Raw genomic sequence first — 21,811 nt, 5'->3', positions numbered from 1 at the left:
GAATGCTGGTGTAGAAGGACTGAGGTTGAAATAGACACTAGAAAATGACATGGGATTATTTCCCGCGGGGACGGGAACGGTGATGAATTTTGTCACCGTGTCATTCTCTACTGGACATTTATGTTTCGGGTGCTGTAGAAGATTGGAATTTAAGGCTGTTTTTTTGGAATGGCTACAGTTGTTGTATCAGGAACCCTTGGCTACTCTGAAAATCAATGTCAACTACATCTCTCTCCTGTAGTTAGGCCGGGGGACTTGGCAGGGTTTGTGAACTATCACCCCTTCTGTTTGCCCTTTCTATTGAGCCATTAGTGTGTATGATAAGACTATGCTGATATTCATGGCATTACAGTGGGTTCTAGGCATTATTTGCTATATGCTGATGACATTTTATTGCTGTTGCAAAAGTCCTTGGAGGCTGTCGCACAGGTGTTGTCAGACTTTGGCCAGGTATAATGATTTAAAATTAATATGGCCAAATCGGAGATGCTTAATAGTAATCTTGCCCCTGAAGAGGTCACTCAGATACAAAGCCAATTTCCTTTTCGGTGGTCACTGTACTCTATTAAATATCTGGGGATTTATTTTACGATGGATCATCTACATTTGTATGATGCTAATTATCCTAGACAGTTACATAATCTTTTTGAAGAATTAGATAAATGGGATACTATCACCACTAGCTGGATGGATTATATTGCGGCAGATAAAATGTTACCAAAACTATTGTATCTCTTTATGGCGTTGCCCATAAAGCTTTTTTTTTTTTTTCCTGCCGTCTTACAAGAAATGATTCTTAGTATATCTGGCTGGAAAAGCCACCAAGGGAAGCAGGGGGGTTCCCCATTTTCAACTTTATTATAAAGCAGCCTTACTTCAAGAGAGAATGCTTTGGCTTACCTATATAGATAGTCCTTGGCTCTGTGTTGAGCAATATTACCTCCCATGTGCGAGTTTGTGGAAATTGCCCTGGGCCCCTTTTAGTGAGCTACAAGCTCACTACTCAGGTTAACCCATTTTTTAAGGTGATTTTACAAACATGGTTTGCTATTCACTACATTATGTTCCCAGATAGGCTTTAATTTTGGCAAACACCTATCTGTCAGATGGGTATCCCAGTTGGGAGGGAAGACCCTATAAGTCGTCAGGGATGGGGCTTCACACATTGGGGCAATTGTGGTCTCCTCAAACTCTGGTTTCTTTTGAACTCTTGTAGGAAGAATATGGTCTTACAGCATGCGATTCTTATTATTATACTTAATTGCACACTTTTCTTATGAAACATGGTTTCTGGGACCTTAGTCTTGCAGAGACCATCTTAGAAAAGGCCTTACGCTCTAATGTGGAAAAGGGCTGCATCTCTCATTTATATTAAACTGATGAGAACAGATACTACACTTGATTTTAGCCAAAAGGCCGAGAAGCTTTGCTGTTAAGGAAAGTTCCATGTGATACCTACTGGACCCAGTGGGGAAGTTTGCTGGTGAGAGACTATCAACCTCAACACGGAGCAATAATTTATAAATCTTTATTTAAAAGCATCTATAATGTCAGTTTGCTTGAAAATGGGTATAAAATTTATTATATGTGGTATATCTCTGCTAGGTTACAGCATTTTTATGGCACAGATATGGGGCTCTCCTGGCGACAGTATGGCCACCGGGGAGACTTCCAGCATATCTGGTGTACCTTCCCAGTGGTACGGGTTTACTGGCAGAAGATAGTCAATTTTTAATGAAGATAACGGGCTATCATTGCCCTTTACTTATGGAATATTGTCTTTAGAATGTACCCATTCCAGGTTTTAAACGGGCTGACTATACTATAGTTTTGCCACCTTTGTTTTTGCAGTGGCTCAATTGGCAATAGCCCATTCCTGGAAGAAGATTCAAATGCCTAGTCTATTATGGGTCCAACATAAATTTAGCTATTTGTATCTTATGTCTAAACTCACAGCCCTTCGTCATAATACTATGTGGATCAAATACGTTAGATCGACTACGCAAACTGATAAATCTTAGCTTTTTCATTGTTTTGTTCCATGCTCATTGCCTAATTCCCTGGTCACCATTTTGGTTTTTAGCTGTTTTGTTGTGTTTTCATCCTGCATTCTTTGAGGGGATGAGGAGGAGGTAGTTAGTAAGGGATTAGGGAGGGGGTCAACTGTATAGTCTGAGGTTCTTTTGTGTAGGCTGATGGAATTTGGTAGCTTTGTGTTTAGCAAAGGCTTGTTTTTGATAATGCTTATGTAATACTTTTTTTTGTTGTTGTTCAATTGCTTTGTTGAATTTACTAATAAAACTAAGCATTAGTTAAAAAAAATGGCAGAAATATAGTTCTCATACTGCGGTAGCCCTGCTGAGGTTTTTTTTTTTTTTCTTCTTTTCAGTTCATTTGTATACCAAGACCAGACCCACAGAAGTTTAGCAGATATGCTTTGTTTCAGATTTATCTACCCCCTAACACACACACACACACACATCACTCACACACACACATCACTCACACACACACATCACTCACACACACACATCACTCACACACACACATCACTCACACACACACGTCATACACACCCGTCATACACACAAACCACACACACCACCCACACACATACCATCCACACACACACACACCACCCACACACACACAGACCACACACCCACACCCACCACCCACATACACACACCACCAACACACACACCACCCACATACACACACCACCAACACACACACCACCCACATACACACACCACCAACACACACACCACCCACATACACACACCACCAACACACACACCACCCACATACACACACCACCAACACACACACACACCACTCACACACACCACACACGCACCACACACCACACCACACCACACACCACCCACACCCCACACACACCACACACACACTTTGCTTTATATCAATTTCTTGGGATAAGAAACAGTATATTGGTTATTGTAGTCTGTTATGTTATACTGTATTTGACCTTGCTTGTCCTCCTTGTTAATGACACATTCTCTTCTTTGTGTCCCAGCTCTGTCTTCACGTTGCTTGCAGCTGATAGTACACTACATTCCTATTATCCGAGCCCACTTTGAGGCTCGATTGCAGCCCAAGCAGTTCAGCATGCTCCGGCACTTTGATCACATTACCAAGGTAAGTATTGCTCTACTCAATTGGTACAACTACAGTGTGAATTATATAAAATCATTTGTGCATTTGAAATATCGTATTTGATGCAATACCACTTTTATTTTATCCTTTATTACAGGATTATCATGACCATGTAGCAGAAATTTCAGCAAAACTTGTAGCAATAATGGATAACTTATTTGACAAACTTTTATCTAAGGTAATGGTTTTCTTGTTTACATTTTAGCTGTTCATTTTTTGATGGTCATCATGCAGTGAAGCCAGAAATATATTTAAAAAAAAAAAGGATGTTAAAAGTTGTGTAGTTGGCTTTTCATTAAAATATTGCCCTAACCTATCATAACATATATACAGTTTTAGTGAGTGCTCATTGACAGTATGCTGAGGCATTTGATCAGCTTTTGATAAACACAGTAACATAACATAGTACCATAGTAAAATACAGCAGATAAAGACCTGAACAGTCCATCCAGTTTGCCCTTTAATTTACTACATTACAATTTCTTGATTAACATGTCAATTTTTTCTTTGTTATTTCTGGGCCATCAGCCTTAGAAGTCCACCTTGTACTGTCTTTGGGTTCCAACTACTGGAGTTGCCCATCAAAGCTCACTCCAGTCTATCCAATCCATCTCAAATACGTTTGGGATTCAGACCATGAACGTCTACCCAGCACCATCCTCATGTTCCAAATTGCTGGGACTCCCAAAGACCATCCTAAACCGAATTGCTATATATGGCAAATCTGCCTGGTACTAGCCTTAGTATTTCAGTTTATACCAATCATATTCTAATTAGAGATCCTCTGTGTTCATCCCATGCTTTCTTAAATTCTATCACAGTTTCCCTCTCTCACCTCCTTCAGGAGGGCATTCCAGGCATCCACCACCCTCTCCATGAAAAAGAATTTCCTAACATTACTCCTAAGTCTACCAAACTATAACCTCAAATTATACCCTCTAGTTTTACCAATTTCCCTTCTCTGAAAAAGATTTGGCTCTTTATTAATGCCTTTCAAGTATTTAAATGTCTATATCAGGGGTGCCACTGCCCACACTTTTTGGCTTGTGAGCTACTTTTAAAATGACCAAGTCAAAATGATCTACCAACAATAAAATTTTAAAAAACACAAAGCACACTGTACGCAGAGAAAATGTTAATTATTTTTTATGTTCAGGGGAGGTTTCAAAGAGGTCAAAGCAGATGACTTTAAAATATGCAATGTCGCCTCAGTAACAACTATACAAAAACAGACAAATATACCCCCTCCCCTTTTACTAAACCACGATAGTGGGGAGCTGCGCTGAATGCCCCAGGCTGCTCCCGACGCTTATAGGCTCCCTGCGCTAAAAAACACTAAACAACTAAAAGGAGGCCATAGTACAAAATATAGACAGCAGATACAAATTCTCAAAATGGACACATTTTGATAACTAAATTTAAAATAAAATAATTTTTCCTACCTTTGTTGTCTGGTGATTTTATGAGTTTCTGGTTGTACTTCCTTCTGACTGTGCATCCAATCTTTCTTCCTCCTGCATGCTTCCTCTCCTCCAGACCTCATTCCAACCAACATCTCTCTCTGTCCCTCCATGAGTCCAATTTTTTCTTCCTCTCTTCCTGCCCCTCCTCTCCCCTTTCTTTCTCTCTCTCTCTCTGCCCCCTTCTTTCTTTCTCTCTCCCTGCTCCCCCTTTCTTTCTCTCTTGTCTCTCTCCAGAGAAGGCAGCACAGTTAGTTGGTCAATGAAGGAACAGCAGCCTATTTAGTTCCAGGAAGCATGAAGGTCTGTGTCTTTCTTTCTCTCTCTCTCCCTGCCCCCCCCCCCAAGCTACCATCTTTCTTTCTTTCTCCCTGCCTCCCCCCAAGCCACCGTCTTTCTTTCTCTCTTCCTGTCCCCCCAAGCCACTGTCTTTCTTTCTCTCTCCCTGCTCCCCCCCCAAGCCACCACCAATTTCTCCCTGCTTCCCCATCGCACAAAAGCCAGGCCCATGCAGCCATTACACAGGCATGTGTTCCCCCCCCCCCAACTTCAATTCTGAATTCGGAGAGGAAGTTCTGGGCCAGCCAGACAGCGATTGGCTGGCCTAGAACTTCCTCTCCGACATCAGAAGTGATTGGGAGGGGGTAATGCTTGTGTAGTAGCTGCATAGGCCTGGCTTTTGCACGTTGGGGAAGCAGGGAGAACGCAAAGGCAATGTAAGTATCGCGGAGCCCAGGATGGGCTCTGCAATCGACTTGCAATGCCCTTGCAATCTACTGGTTGATCGTGATCAACCTTTTGGGCACCCCTTGTCTATATCATATCACCCCTATCCCTTCTCTTCTCTAGATTATACATGTTCGGGTCTTCTAGTCTGTTCTCATATATTTTATGATGCAAACCCCCCTACCATTTTTGTCGCCTTCTTCTGGACCACTTCAAGTCGTCTTGATTCTACAATGTATCAGACTGAAGCAATCCGCCAATTATCTGACACCAATGTTTATCTTTGTCTGACTGATGATCCTATGGGTGGATTTCAGAAAGAAGTTTATACTTTGCTATTTCAAGCCCATCAAGATGGTCTACTATCGTCTAAAGAGTTTAAATATTTGTACTGTCAGTATCCTGTTATTCCTACGATTTATTTTCTTCCAAAATTCACAAATCTTTAGTTAATCCTCCGGGTCACCCTATTGTATCATGTCAAAAGTCTTTATTTGAACCCTTGTCTCAATTTATTGATTTTTTTCTTCAACCTTTTGTTTGTAAGATACCTTCCTATATACGTGACTCGATGGATTTCATCACACAGCTATCCAGGTTAGTTATACCTGTGGACAAGAGGGACTCTATTCTCTTAGTCACAATGGACATTACATCTTTATATACCAGCATTCCTCAATCTGATGCTATGTGCATTCTTAGAAAGGTGTTGTCTGAGTCCGTTGATGTTGGGAATCGCTTAGAGCTGGTGTTATCCATGACTGATTTTGTCATCCACAAAAATTATTTTAAATTTAATGAGTCATTTTACATCCAAAGGAAGGGTGTTGCCATGGGTGCTATTGTGGCCCCTTCTGTTGATTGTCTTTTTATGGCTATTTTTGAGGAGTCATTTGTTTATTCATCTGAATTTTTTTTCTTCTTATGTGCTTTATTGGAGGATATTTTTATTATTTGGTGGGGATCTCAAGTTGAACTAGATAGTTTTTTGCTGTATCTTAATCAATGTGATCATAACATTCAATTCACTATGACTTTTCATTCCACTTTTATTAATTTTCTGGATATACAGTTACAGTATCGCGATGGACTATTTGATACTTCAATCTTTCGGAAACCCACTGGCACTAACACCATACTTCATTATTGTAGTTATCATCCGAAACTTTTGTGCAATAGTATACCTGTGGGTCAAATGCTAAGATTGAAACATTTGTGTTCTTCTGACATGGATTTTAAAATCCAAAGCCATCATATGTCCCGAAGATTTAGACAACGTGAATATCCTACTCGAGTGATAAGTCGTGCAGCTAAATGTGCCACCCATGCTGAACGTCAATGGTTATTTCTTCCTAAATCCTCTAGTGCAGTGTTCTTCAACCTTTTTGTGGACCGGCGGAAAAAAAAAATTATTTTGTGGACCGGCAAACTACTAGGACTGAAATTTAAAACCCCTGTTTCCGCCCCGTCTCCAAGAGCTCAGTCCTCACAACCATCTGATCCCATCCGCACAAGCCTCAGTTATGATTTCATACTGAATGTATTTTATTAAAGTATAAAAAGAAACAATATTCTGTACAATTGTCATTTTATAAATACAAATAATCCAGAGCAAGGATCAACAAAACCCTTGTCTCCCCTCCCCTTCACATATATCCCCTCTACTATCAAGAAAACTGAATAAGCCAAATTATTACAGAATGCTACACAGAAATATCATGCTAACAGAATACCGCAGTCACACATAGTAGGAATAGGGTTAGGGGAGTGCAACTAGGGCAACTGCCCCCCTGGTCAGAGAGAGCCCTAAGCCACTGCCTAGATTTTGCAGTCCCCAGTTATGTCTAACACCAGCTCTAGCAGGATATATATTTCAAATCTGATATATTCTAATCACAAAATAGAAATAAAATTATTTTTTTCTACTTTGTTGTCTCTGGTTTCTGTTTTCATCTTCTTTTCACTCTCTTCCTTCCAGCGTCTGCCTTCTCTGTCTCTTCAATCCAGCATCTGCCCCTTCCATCTACTGTCTGACCTCTCCCCCTTCCATATGGTATTTGTCTTTTTTTCTATGCCCCTCTCCCCTTTCCATCCAGCCTATGCCCCTCTCTCCTTTTTACATGATTCATTCCAGATTCACTGCTCTCTTCATTTTTATCTCTCCTACACCAGATCTAACATCTTTGTCCCTCTTAATTTCTCTGCTGACCCCCCTTCCCATCTCATTCCTGTCTCTCCCCTTCACCTCCTCTAATCTCCCTGCCAGCTGTTTCCTTCCTTTTTTCTTCTCCCTTCCCTCCTCCCCCTGTCCAGCAGTAACTCTCTTCCCTTCCCTTTCCCTCCTCCCCTCCCAGCAGCATCTCTTCTTATTCCTCTCCAGGTCCAGTAGCAGCTGTCCCTTTTTCCCCTTGCCCAGCAGCTTCCCAGCCTCTAACAGTGGCTTTCTCCCCTCCCAGCAACTCTCCTTACTTGCCAGCGCAGCGATTCAGGAAGGCAGCCTCGGGTCCTTTGTTGGGTCGCACCGCCTCTGAGGAAAGCGGAAGTTGCATCATCAGAGGCGGCCTCGACTCAGCAAAAGCCCCAAGGCTTGCTTCCTGAATTGCTGCGCTTGTAAGTAAGGAGAGCCGCTGGGAGGGGAGAGAGCACACTGTCGGAGGCTCCCAAGTTCAAGTTTCAAGTTTATTAAACTAAACTAAACTAAATCTTGGGTTTATATACCGCATCATCTCCACAGGTGGAGCTCGACACGGTTTACATGGTTAGGGAAGGAACGGAACTCCAATGGATTTATAGAAGTAAGTAAGAGAGAGGTTAGGTGTGAAAATACTAGGGAGGGGACGGGTTACGTTTTGGAGAAGAGTCAAGTCTTCAGAAGCTTACGGAATGGTAGAAGGGGGCTCAAGTTGCGGAGAGGGGAAGGGAGACTATTCCAGAGCTGAGCGATTCTGAAGTGGAGGGAGGACCCGAGTTTACCGACGAGGGAGATACCTTTTGAGGAGGGGAAGGATAATTTTAATTTTTGCGTGGATCTAGTGGAGAATGGATTTGAGGAATTCCAGGATAGAGGAATAAGAGGTGGAAGGATGCCGTGGAGTATCTTGAAGGTTAAGCAGGCACATTTAAAGTGGACCCTGGAGATGACAGGAAGCCAGTGCAGCTTGGACAGGAGCGGAGAGACATGGTCATATTTGCTTTTTGAGAAGATAAGTTTGGCCGCGGTGTTCTGGATTAGTTGGAGTTTGTGGAGGCTTTTCTTTGTTAAGCTAAGGTAAATGGAATTGCAATAGTCCAATCTGGAGAGGATGATGGACTGTACGAGCACGGCAAAGTGTTTTTGGTGGAAGCAGGACCTCACTTTCCTCAGCATGTGAAGGCTGTGAAAGCATGTTTTTATCAGGGAGTTGAGGTGGTCGTTGAAGGATAGCGAGGAATCTATGGTGATGCCCAGAACTTTGCTAGAGAACTCTAGTTGTAGAGAGGAGCCTGTGGGCAGTGGGATGGAAGTGGGTAAATGATCAAGTTTAGGGCCAAGCCAAAGTAGTTTGGTTTTGGACTCATTCAGTTTCATTTGTACAGCGAGAGCCCAGGATTGAAGTTTGGTTATGCATGAAGAGATGTTTGCTGCGAGATTGGTGAGGTTTGCGTCGGTCTCGAGGAGGACCAGGATATCGTCAGCGTAAGTGTAGAGTATTTCTAGGGGGGAGAGGTGGAGGAGGTTCAGGGAGGACATATAAATGTTGAAGAGGATAGGAGATAGGGGGGAGCCTTGAGGAACTCCACATGTCGGTTTCCACGGGGAGGATGAGGTACCATTCTTGGTAACGTTATAAGAGCGAGAACGTAAGAAATTCGAGAACCAGTCGAGGACCGTGGAGCTGATGCCTATCTCGGAGAGTAGGAAGATTAGAATGTCATGATGGACAACGTCGAAGGCTGCTGAGAGGTCGAATTGGAGTAGAACGGCAAATTTTTTGTGAGAATGGAGTTGTTGGATCTTAGAGATTAGGGAGGCCAGGAGGGTTTCAGTACTGAAGTTAGGTCTGAAGCCGTATTGATAGGGTAGGAGGATAGAGAATCTTTCCAGGTAGGCTGAGAGTTGGGAGGAGACAATGGACTCAAGCAGTTTGGTTAGGAGCGGGATGTTCGCTATAGGGCGATAATTGGATGGGATGGAGGGATCTAGGTCAGCTTTCTTCAGTAGGGGGGTCAGTGCAATGTGTCCCATTTCAGGTGAGAAGAGGCCCGATAGTAGAGCAGAATTTATGAGTTTGGTGAGTGATGAGATGGCCTGTGTGGGTATTTTCTCGAATAGATAGGATGGAAATGGATCCAAGGTGCAGTTACAGGATTTCAATTTCTAGCAGAGCTTGAGGACCTGCAATTCGGATACTTGCTCAAAGGCAGTCCAGGATCTGTTGACTGGGACAGGGGTGATGACATTTGGAGTAGGATTGGGGGTGGCGAACACTAGAGAATTGTAGGAGACTGCGGGAGGGAAGGAGCTTCTTAAGGTGGTGACCTTTCCATTGAAGAAGTTTGCTAGTAGGTCGGCTGATGGGGAGGAGGGGAGTAAGGAAGGGTTGGTGTTGGGGATTAGGGAGCGCCAGATATTGAACAGCATGCTGTTCTGATTGTTTGATCTGGAGATCTTGTCCCCATAAAAGTTTTTCCTAGCGCTTTTGAGTGCGTTGTTGTAAAATTTAATGTTGACTCTCCAGATTTGTTTGTCTGTGGGGGATTTAGATTTTTTCCAGATGCGTTCCAGGGATCGACATTTTTGTTTTAGTACCCTGTGGTGTGGGAGGTACCAGGGGGCCTTACGGGAGTAGGTGACGGTTTTGGTAGAGAGCGGGGCAAGAGAGTGGTAGGTGGATTCTGAGAGAGTAATCCAGTTGTGCCAGTTGGTTACAGTATCTGGAGGCTTAGGGTTGGATGAGAGATTGTCGAGAAATTTGGACCAGAACTGGTTACTTGAAATTTTCTTGCGGAAAGTAATGGACTTAGAGGTATGGGATGGGGTTCCAAGGTGTGACATGAAGATGGGGAGGGAGAAGGTTCCTAAGAAGTGGTCGGACCAGGGGACGTGGTCCCAACGGATGTCATTGGTCGAAGTTTTGTAATCCGTGAGATCGAGGAAGCTGATAATGTCTAGTGTGTGGCCTCTATCGTGGGTTGGAGAGGAGGCGGGGGGAGAGAAGCCAAGAGAAGTGAGGAAATTATTGAAATCAGATGCATCCTTGCTGGTGGTGTCATCGAGGTGGAGGTTGATATCTCCGATGATCAGGAGTCTTTGGAACTTAAGGAACGCGTTAGATATGGTCTCGTAAACAAGCTCGGAGGAATTGCTCCAGGGGGTGGGCGGGCGATATAATGATAAGATACCCAGTGGGTGAAGATGGAGCTCATCGTTGACTGAGGCTAACATGTATTCAAGTGAGCGATGGCTGCCTTTTTCGAGAAGCTGAACATCAAAGAAAGATTTGTAGAGGAGTGCCAGGCCACCTCCTTTTCGGTTTAATCTAGGAGAAAAGAGGCCTTGGTAACCCTGGGGACATAGCTCGTTTTGTGTAAAGAGATCGTCTTTGGTGATCCAGGACTCTATGATGCAGAAGAATCCAGGATCAGAATCCGCGAGAAGGTCTTTCACAATTTGGGTCTTGTTGCATACGGATCTGGCGTTGCAGTAGAGTAACGGGACTGGGGTTAGAGAGTCTGGGGTGTGGTTGGGAAGGTTGGCGGGGGGCACAGGCGAGGTTGGCTTTGCGGGGTTTTTGTTTGTAAGAGTGACTTCTGGTGCGCATCAGCGTGGGAATTTTGAGGTCGGGGCAGGTAGTAGTGACATTTGGGGAGTCTGGTAGATTGGGGGAGGGGGGTATCAGACAGAAGGTGATCTTAAGAGAAGAGCAGAGAAGGAGGAAAAGGAGCCAGAAGGGAGGCTTCATGGTGGAACTTGGGGAGTCTTTTAAGCTGAAAGGCAGGGCTTGTTTGGATCGTGTGTGAAACGGTTTGCTAGGTGGGGAGAGACTTAGCAACAGCACGGAGTCGGTAGAGGCAATGTGCAGGGGCAAGGTGTAAGAGGGTGTCTGGTTTTTTTTTGTTTTTTTTTTACGTTTGTCGGGAGTGGGACTGAGTGGTTAGAGGACAGCACAGGAGGGAGTGAGCGTTAAACCCGAATCCCAGCAATGGGAATGGGTTGAAATCTGAGTCTATGTTCCTTTTAGTTTAGCGTCTAACAGATTCCAAGAATTACAATGAAATACAGTAACATACAATTTAACGGCTGAACCATATGTACTGACCTCGGAAGGTGTACAGTTTAGCGGCTAACAGAGTCCAATGAAATACAGTGAAGTAAATGAGATAAAGATTTGGCGGGGGTGGGAGGAACTTGGAACAATGAAGGGGGGAGGAGGAACAAGGTGGAGGAAAGCTTCCCCTTTTAATATACCGACCATCAACTGGTATCTAGTCGGTTTACAATAAAATGTTAAAAATAGAGATAGAAAATTATATTTATAAAAGGAGTTAATAAAAGTGTACATTAAGGACATAAACTGGACGAACTTGAGAGTGATGGTAAGAGGGGAAGGGAGGGGTAAAGTTACATAATTAGGAGAAGAAAAGAAAGAGAGGAGGAAAAAAAAAGGAGATTGAAAGAAGAATGGAGGGAGAGGATAAAACATGTAAGATGGGATCACTTCATAGAAGCGGTTGGTTGAGTAAGAAGGAAATGCTTTAAGAGCAGATGAAAGCATCTCAAAATAAGAAAGTCTTTAGGCTTATCTTGAATCTATCAAGTTGTTTTTCATGGCGGAGTTGATGTGGTAGAGCATTCCACAATATTGGGGCAACTACTGAAAAATTTGTTTTTCTAGTGTAGAAAAAATCTTTTATAGAGGGAATTGAAAGGAAATTCTGGTCTGCTGATCTAAGTGTACATGTTGGGCATTGTGGAATGAGAAGCCTATCAAGGTAGGAAGGCTGATGGGAGAGTTTAATTTTAAAGGTCAACAGGATGGTTTTATAAGTAACACGATGTGTTTTGGGAAGCCAATGCGCTTCTTTCAGGAGAGGGGTGACGTGATCATATTTACCTAGTTTGTATATAAGTTTTATTGCCGTGTTTTGGATTAACTGTAAACGTCGGATTTCTTTTTGGAGAATTCCGTTATATAGAGAGTTGCAGTAATCAAGGTGGGAGATAACTAAGGAATGAACCAAGGTTTTGATAGCGTCCGTGTCTAGGATGGAAGTTAGAGAACGAATAAGGCGAAGTTTATAAAAACAAGTTTTTACCACCGAGCTGATGTGATCGTGGAAAGTAAGGTCCTTATCGATGATTACTCCCAGTAATTTTATTTTTGTTTCGATTTTTATAGGGGTGGATTTGATAAAAATCTTTCCTGATAGTGACTCTCCGGCCCTGCGCGAACTACAGGTCGTCGATCTTGCCAGTCCTGCACGGACCGGCAGGAATTTTCTGCAGACCGATACCGGTCCGCGGACTGGCGGTTGAAGAACTGTGCTCTAATGAGTTATCTGATCAAAGGATGACTTGTGTGATTCCTTTTTCTCCCTTGTCTACTCATGTACAGAATATCATTGGTCAACATTGGCATTTGCTAAATTTTCATTCTGAGTTCAGAAATAAGCCTAGGTTTGCTTTCACATGTAGTAAAAATCTAGGGGAATGCTTGAAACATCATTCTTTTCTTTCAATTGACCATGATGAGGTGGGTCACACCCCGTGTGTTAAGTGTAGGTATTGCCAATATTCTATGAGCACTGATTGTGTACTTATTCCTAATGTGGATATTCGGTTTAAATTACATCATAAAACTGACTGAAGTTCTACTCAGGTTGTTTATGGTATTTTCTGTCCATGCCATAAGCTCTATGTTGGTCAAACTAAGAGAGCCATTAAACTCCGTATTGCTGAACATCTCAGCTGCCTTAGAACTCAGAAAAGTGATGCCCCTTTGGTGGATCATTGGGCTCAGTTCCACCACTCGTTATCTGATTTGCGTTTTTAAACAGTTTGTTACCACCACCGGGGGTGATATTTCTCGGCAGCTTACTTATCATGAACAGAGTCTGATTTTTGTGTGGCATATTGTGTTACCTAATGGGTTAAACAGAGAGATTGAGTGGCTAGTGTTACATTAATATTTATTTGTATTATTTTTTTTGCTTTTTTTGACTTGTTTAATTATTCTTTCTTCAATTGTTTGATTTTTTTTTATTGTTTTCATTTTGTTAAGTCAATTCAGCTGTCATTAAGCTGTGGTCTATTTAATGCTCCACCCTTTTTCTACCGTCATGACATTTGCGTGGCGGTTGCCATCTTTGCTTTTGGATTAAGATATCTTCTATCTCCTGCCCGGTATGATTGCATGCATTTATACTTATTTTGTTTGTTTTATAATAGTTGTTTGTTAGGTTCTTTTTGGTTGTGTTGGTGTTTCATTTTGTTTTTAGCACGATTCTTCCTCTTGATAAAGAAAGCCATCGAAACATGGCTCGTGTTGAGGAGGAGGGAAATGGCTGGTTTCGTGGATGTTGGATGAAGTGTTTGCTCACTTTGGACATTTTTTTGCACTTGCACTTTAACACTTTGGGATTCACCCTTATATGAACTTTTGCCATGTGATGTCTTTTACCGGATGGCTGAGGGCTCCACCTTGTCCCTTTGGCTTCGTTTTTGAAACTATGCGAGCCGAAGTTTGGATTAACTCGAGTTATATGATTTATGCACAATATCATCACCTAATGATCAACTCGAGCTAAGTGACTTTTGAATTTCTTTTCTATAATATGAACTTAGTGGATTCCTTTGCCTCCTTTTCCAGGTGTGTGTATGTATGTTTGTATGTTTATTTGTGATGAAATAATGATAAGCTATGAATAAAGTTGTAGTGCTTTTAATGCATTTATATTATATGTATTGATATTGGTTTACTTGGATCACATTGGCATAACATGTGAATGAATTTAAGTTGTGTTTTTAATGAGTGGATTCTTTGTGGGTCTTATATCCTTAGCCAGATACAGTCTCCAAAACTGAACACTATATTCCAAGTGGAGCCTCGCCAACTTTTTCTCTGCTGCTAGTTTAGAGCAGTGTTTCTCAACTCGGACCTGGAGGACCCCCTTGCCAGTTAGGTTTGCAGGATAGCCACAATGGATATGCATAAACTTGATTTGCATACACTGTCCCCATTATATGCAGATTTTCTTTTATGCATATTCATTGTGGCTATCCTGGAAACCTGACTGGCAGAGTTGAGAAACGCTGGTTTAGAGAACCATATCGGCTTTTTTTTTCTCTTGTTTTTATTTACATACCCGCTTTTTTTTCTCAATCTTATTTATTTTCCTCACATAAAGGTCGGTAGCCATTTTTATTGCTCCTTTCAGCTTAGAACACTGTTTTTCCACTTCTCTCATGTCCTCCAATCCTATCAACTCTTTCTTCAGGTACTCTCTCATTTTACTGAAGTCCGCATATTTGAAATCCAGGACTTTGAGTTTTGTGCAGCCACCCTCCACTTCAGCTGTTATATCAAATTAAACTTTCTCCATTTGTGAACACAATATCCAGTAGTGCTTTTTTTCCTCATTGGTTCCATCACAATTTGTCTGAGCAAAGCCTATTGAAGGGCATCCACTATCTCTCTACTTATTTCTGATTCCATAGACGGAACTTTCCAGTCCGCATCCAGCAGGTTGAAACCACCCAGCAGCAGCACCTCTCCTTCCTTACCCATCTTTGGATATCTGCAGCAAGATCTGTATCAATTTACTGCGATTGAGTTAGAGCTCTGTAGACAACACCCACGTGGATAGAAGTTCCATCTTCTCTTTTCAAAGCAATCTATATCTCTTTTTCCTTTCCTTTCCTTTTTAGTCTGTGATTACTTATTCCATACTGGGCGAGGGTGTATCTGTGTTCTGTATATATGAAAAGGACATGGTTTTCTGCTGGCATTGACTGTGCAGGATTGATCTGTATTAATTTGGCTTATTTAGTTTTACAATGGATGCATTGATGTTCTAGTACTTACTGCAGTATTGAAGATGCTGCCTTTTCCTAGGTACACCCTTGTATAAATAATGGCTTATTACTAAAAATATATTTTTTATATAGAGGAGTGTGGTGGTAAAAAAAAAAAAAAATCAAATATACTAGGTATGCCACTGCTTTCCCGGTCTCCTTTCAAAATTGAAATCTTCTTTTCCAGAGGGCCATGGCATGTCAAAGTTTCCAAATTTATTTAATCTGTGATATACCGTTTATAAAAAACATGCCTAAACAGTTTACAATTATCAAATACAGTGGAACCTTGGTTTGCAAGTAACGCAGTTTGCGAGTGTTTTGCAAGACGAGCAAAACACTCAGCAAACTTTCGTCTCGCAAACTGAGCACTGCCCTGATAAACGAGCACTTACACTGCAGGAAGCACTGCTTCAGAGGGATCCCTCTTCCACCCGCCAGCCAGCCTTCCACACCGGGTGCCTTCCGCATGTTGGAGAGCCTCTATCTGAGCCTACGCAGCCGAGTGACGTCTCACCTGCACGTTGCGTATGATCACACACATCGTCAATTATTAATGTTGTGTGTGATCATACGCAACGTGCAGGTGGAACGGCACTCGGCTGCGTAGGCTCAGATAGAGGTTCTCCAACATGCAGAAGGTGCCCAGTGTGGGAGGCTGGCCGGCGGATGGCAGAGGAATCCCCCCGAAGCAGCACTATGGGGTTCTCCAGCGGCTGGCAGACGGAGGAGGCGGACGGAGGAGACGGCGCTGCTGCAACTGGCACCCGACACCACTTCCTCGGCGCCTTTTGGGTTCTGGAACTGATTGTCAGCATTGCCATTATGGCCTATGGGAAAAGTTGCTTTGATATACGAGTAATTTGGATTACAAGCATGCTTCTGGAACGAATTATGCTCGTAAACCAAGGTACCATTGTATTAAGAATTTTAAAAAAATGTAAAAAGAAAATGAGAGGGGGGGGCAACAAAATTTGTTGACTTACTGGAACCAAAGGGAAAAAGTTGGAAGTGGTAAGAGATTAATTACATTGAGAAAAAAAAATCATAAGAGGGAGAGAAGAGAGGGGAAGGGTATTGAAACACAAGAGTAGACTGGGTTCGCTTCAAAAGAAGCATTTTATATTTGGTATTACCAACTGCATGGAAGTTGTTTAGGCTCTTTTTGAAATGGAAAAAGTCAAAATGTGTAGATGTCTTTGAAGAGGAGTGTTTTTAGTTTAGATTTGAACTTTTCAAGAGATGTTTGGAGTCTTAAGGTCCAACGGAAGGACATTGAATAGAGTGGGGACAGTGACAAAGAAGATAGTTTTCCGGGTTGAGTCAAGAAATAATTCACATATAGACGGGACTGAAAGCAGATTTTGAGTGATGGATCGGAGATTCCGGTTAGGAGCATAAGGAATAAGAAGTTTATTAGCGAATGCCGGTGAATTAGACTGCTTGGTTTTAAATGTTAGTAGACATGTTTTGTAAGTGGCAGCAATTCTCAAAGGCAACTGGGCACTGCCTCAAAACTTTCCATCTGCTGCGATCCGCCTCCATCTGAAGCAACTTCCTGTTTCTGCTTGAGGGGCTTGCGGCAGAGGGAAAGCTTTGGGACAGCGCCAACAGCCTATGAGAATGGCTGTCGCATCAGGGCCCCTCTGAAAAAATAAGATTTTGACTTTGAAAGGAGACCAAGGAGAGAGGGAAATGGACAGAAGGAGAAGAGATGCCTGGCTAGCAGCACCCCTGGAGCTGCTTTAAGTTAGCATGGGGGTGGGGAGGAATGAGAGCAGGGGGAAATTCAGACCGGGGAGGAGAGGAGATATTGTCCTGCAAGGGACAGAAGGGAGGGAGAAATGTTGTACTGGGAGGAAGGAGAGAGGACTCAAGGAATGGAACGATGTCAGATTCCAGAGAAGGGTGATGGAAGAAGGGAAATAGATGCCAGACTAGGGATTGGACGGGAAGGAGGAGAGAGAGAGATACAGGACTGTGGGAAGGAGAGGAGAGAGAGATGCAGGAAGGAGGGGGGAGAGAGATGCCGGACTGCAGGAAGGAGGGGAGAGAGAGGGAGGAGATGGTGTACAGCAATGGATGTGGAACAGAAGACATGGAAAAATAAATAGATTTTGATAAGAAAGTTGAATGTTAAAAGTTAATGCCAAAGACAGAAACTGAAGGAGAGAAAAACAGCAAATGGATAAGAGGGCCCTGGAAACACAATTAAGAATACAGACAGAAGGAAGTGCAATCAGAGCCTGGGAAAAGATGATTAGAAAAATAAAATACCAGATAACAAAGGTAGGGTAAATGATTTTATTTTCAATTTAGTGAAGTGATTGAAAGGTATCAGTTTTGAGAATTTATATCTGCTGTCTATATTTTGCACTGTCCAGGATGAAATTATTTTCTTTCTATTTATCTGGTGGCATAGTCTGTGTAGAATCTGGCACCTTAATATTTCATTTATGTATACTAGTACTTTTAGTTTGTGGTCCTGTGTTTGCATATCTGTATTCTGCATGTGTGACCAAGTCCGGATGTTCTGGTAGGAATGAATGTTAAGCATACAGTGTAGTTTAATTTTGTGGTTAACCATTAAGTATTTTTAATAAGATTATATTGTTTGTATATATGAAAAATGAATGGAAAAAAATGGCTTTACAATTAGTACTATGATAATGAGGGCAGGGCCTGGGGTGGAGCTTTTGAGCACCCCTACTCATTTTGAAAATTTGGCTGCTATGAGGTGTGGTCTCCAGAATTGTACACTTGTAAATGAGATCTGAGAGATAGATGTACTAAAGTCACAATCGTCGCTAAACCAGTTTTGACCACTTTAGCAACGATCACATTTGCTGACCCAGTACACAAAACGGCTAACCACGTGTTTTTCCCCTCAATCGCCCAATTTCTGATCCAGCCATGCAAATTAGCGATTTAATATTAAAACCCAATGCAAACTACCTGAGCAATTGATACATTAACATCACTTGGCGATGCACAAAAAAAAAAGCGACTTGTCAAGACCAGTCATTTTTTTTTTTTAGTGGGCACAGATACTGTGCATGTGTTACACATGCACAATATCTGTTTCATTAAAAAAAAAAAAAAAAAAAACCTCTCCTTGACATCCTCCCACCGAAACAGCACAAGCAATAGGCAGGAGGGATGTCCTCTTTCTCCTGCTATGCCGCCCCCCTCCCTGTGAGAAAAAATTGGCAAACTCCCCCTCCCCCCATATGGCAGCAAAAACAGCAGGAGGGATGTCCACTCCCTTCTGCCAATGGAGACCCCCCAATGAACCTTCCCCTACCTCCCCACCCAAAAAAAAGCAGGAGGGATGCCCACTCTTTCCTGCCGCTGGATGCTCCCCTGCACCTTTTGCAGATGGAATCAGGAGGAATGCTCACTCTCTCCTACTCCAAGACCTGCCAGTCAAAAATGGCAAGCCTTCCCCTTCCTGGTGCATTATGTGATGCATGGGGAGGAGCCTAAGGCCCTGATTGGCTCAGACGCCAAGGCCCCTCCCAGAACAGCTGAATGGCAGGAGGCTTCCCCTGCTTCTCAGCTGTTCGGGCTTTCCCTGCGCATGTGTGAGAGGCACTCTCATAGTGATCAGACAGACGGGAGAGAGACGAGGATTATGCCGAACCTCTGCCCAAATCATTTGCATGCAAAATTTTTTGTGCATCAATAGCTCTTTTAGAATCGGCCAAAAATTGGAGCGGACCGAACCCACGTGTTCTTACTGATCCTGTTTAGTGCATCTAGCTCTCAGAGTCTTATATAGGAGTTCATTACGTCTATTTTTCCTGTTGGTCATTCCTCTTCCTGTGCACCCAAGCATCCTTCTCACTGTTGCCTTTCCTACCTGCTTGGCTACATTATGATTATCACATACGATCACACTCAAGTCACTCTTCTCTCTAATGTATAAAAATTCTTTACCCCTTAAACTGCACCATTCCCTTGGGTTTTTGCAGCTTGAGTGCATGACGCTACATTTTTTTTAGCATAAAATCTTAACTGCTATCTTCAAGCTTCGCTAGGTCTTTTCTCATGTTATCTACACCATCAGAAGTGTCTATCCTATTGCAGATTTTGGCATCATCCCCAAAGAGGCAAACCTTACCAGAGAGCCCTTCAGGAAAAAAGTTAACTTGTGAGGAGAACTTGGAGATGCTCTGTGAACACCAACACTGGAGTCTCATGGCCTTCTGACATGGCGTCAGCATTCTTGGAACCCATCTTGCACTAACCTTGGACATGCCCAACTTTTCATTAATTATTTTCTAAACTGCCAAGATGCCCATTTCTTCAGCTATTTGGGAAACCTTAATTTGGCTGTGTAACAAAATTAAATCCTTGACTTTCTTGCGCATTTCTATGGAAGTTGCTTCCACAGGCCAATCTAGTGTGAGGGTCATCTTCATTGAACTCTCTACACCACTTAAAGTGCTTGCTCCAAAATTTTACTTTGTAGGATGATGGAGCTTTTTTCCTTTTGTCAGAAATTGTATCACTGAACAATGCTCCAAATCTAGCAGTTTCTTACTTGATTCACCTGAGGACTCGCCTGACATCCTGTCTCTTGCAATGTTAGACTTGCATTGAGCCTCAACTGTGCATGAGTAGCCTTGAGACATGTCACAACATGCACAGACTCGTTTCAACATACTTGTTACTTTCTTTCATACTCGGATAGAATTATTGAACGCCCCTCATATATGCCAGAACTAATTTAAGCAGGCATAGGTAAAAGTAATAAAGAAATATAACAATTCCATCCCAGCTTTCATAGCTATACATATAAAATTTTATAGCTGGAGGAAGAATGCAAATTATTAAACGAAGGATTTCAAATGGCAACTAAACTGAGATCCATAAAATTTGCTTAAACGTTACAAGAAGAACAGCATGTGCAGCTAAATCATCGCTGCAATGAGTTACAGTTTAATGTCTTAGCTTTAATAGTAGGAGTCAGGGTTCTCTGATATAACTTAATATGAACATTAGCTGCTAAACCTTTTTGATGAAGAAGGGTTAATGACTTTGCACCTGCTGTCATTTGTCTTGCCCTTTGAGTCAGATGCATGCAGGAGTCATGGATTGTCACATGATTCCACCAATGCTGTTAAGTCACCAGTACTTTCTAAGCTCTGTGCTTGCCACCTGTTTTGTTTTTGTTTTGTTTTTAAATTGGCCCATGACATTTTGAGTTTAGTGCATATAGATCTTGAAACAGAGATTATCACTCTGTGGGATCAGACACATTACCGTATATTCATCCCCATACAAGTTGTACTTAATGTCTTCAGCAGGTTTTGGTGCTAAATTATTCTATATGCTAAAATACACAACCATAAAATCATCTGCTTCATACTGATACTGTCCTTCACAGTACAATGAAAAATGTATCTTGGGTCAATCAGAAAATAAAGGTTCTCTGAGAACCAAAAGGGTAGAGAAGTCTCACAGATGGGTGATATCATCTGATGGAGTCCTAAGGAGAATTTTCCTCCATCACTGAAACAAAACCTTTGACGGTTCTCAATTTCACTTATGTTCCTGTTACTGCCTGTGGCTTTTGCATGGGATTACATTAATCTTCCATTTTCTGCAGAGCCAATTGTCACTAGATTATGTGTAAGTTTGTTGTAGTAATATGGTATTCTTCTGATTTGCTTCCCTAGTTAGGATTTTCAATTTGAAATTTCCTTTATTTTTGACATTGGCGTGGTGTTGGCCCCAAGCATTGTTCAGCTATCTTTCAACATCATATTGTTTGATTTCACTGCAGCAATTTTTCTTTATGATATGTCCCAAAAGAAGGCCCTCAGTGGCTTTGAGAATTGTTCCTGGTGCAACAGAACCTATCCATCAAAGACATCCACGGTTGGTATCTGCAATGCCTGGGGCCCAACCATGATCCCTCTCACTATATTTTGTGTTCACAAATGTGAAAAAGAACATGAGAAGATTTTGGCACAGATAAGATCAGTCTATCAACATCAGCTTGGTCTCCTTGTGCCCCCAAAGCTGCATTGGATACTGGGGATGTATTGATATCAAGAATATCTTGATTGCCTTTAGCAACAAACGACAGATGATTGGGAACAGTAATCATCTAATTCCCAGCTGAAGAAGAGAGAGGATTTGTGTCAAGAAATTGTTATGAAGAATGTTAAATGGTAGATGACATATCATCATGCCTCTTTGAAGCACAGTGCCAAAAGCATCAGGACCACTGGTATCATCTAAGCACCCTTGACATAGAAACATAATGGCAGATAAAGGCCAAATGGCCCATCTAGTCTGCCCATTTGCAATAACTATTATCTCTTTCTCTGAGAGACCCCATGTTCCTATCCCAGGACCTCTCATATTTCATAGAGAATGC

At 42.2% G+C, this 21,811-nt stretch overlaps 1 protein-coding gene and 1 pseudogene across 5 annotated transcripts in view; one reads left to right on the top strand and one right to left on the bottom strand.

Annotated features, from left to right (window-relative positions):
* Positions 1–21,811, top strand: part of VPS54 (VPS54 subunit of GARP complex) — a 285,872-nt gene that overhangs the window by 217,718 nt on the left and 46,343 nt on the right. For all 5 annotated transcript variants that reach the window (XM_033938671.1, XM_033938667.1, XM_033938668.1 and 2 more), the window contains exons 20-21: positions 3,041–3,162; positions 3,278–3,358. In XM_033938671.1, the coding sequence (XP_033794562.1) occupies positions 3,041–3,162; positions 3,278–3,358 (203 nt within the window). The remainder of the gene's footprint in view (positions 1–3,040; positions 3,163–3,277; positions 3,359–21,811) is intronic.
* Positions 1,323–1,428, bottom strand: LOC117358291 (annotated as a pseudogene).

This window comes from Geotrypetes seraphini, chromosome 3 (assembly GCF_902459505.1).
Source record: "Geotrypetes seraphini chromosome 3, aGeoSer1.1, whole genome shotgun sequence".
Classification (NCBI taxonomy): Eukaryota; Metazoa; Chordata; class Amphibia; order Gymnophiona; family Dermophiidae; genus Geotrypetes; species Geotrypetes seraphini.
Note: the sequence above shows the minus strand (reverse complement) of the source record. Positions and strands in the feature narration are given on the sequence as shown.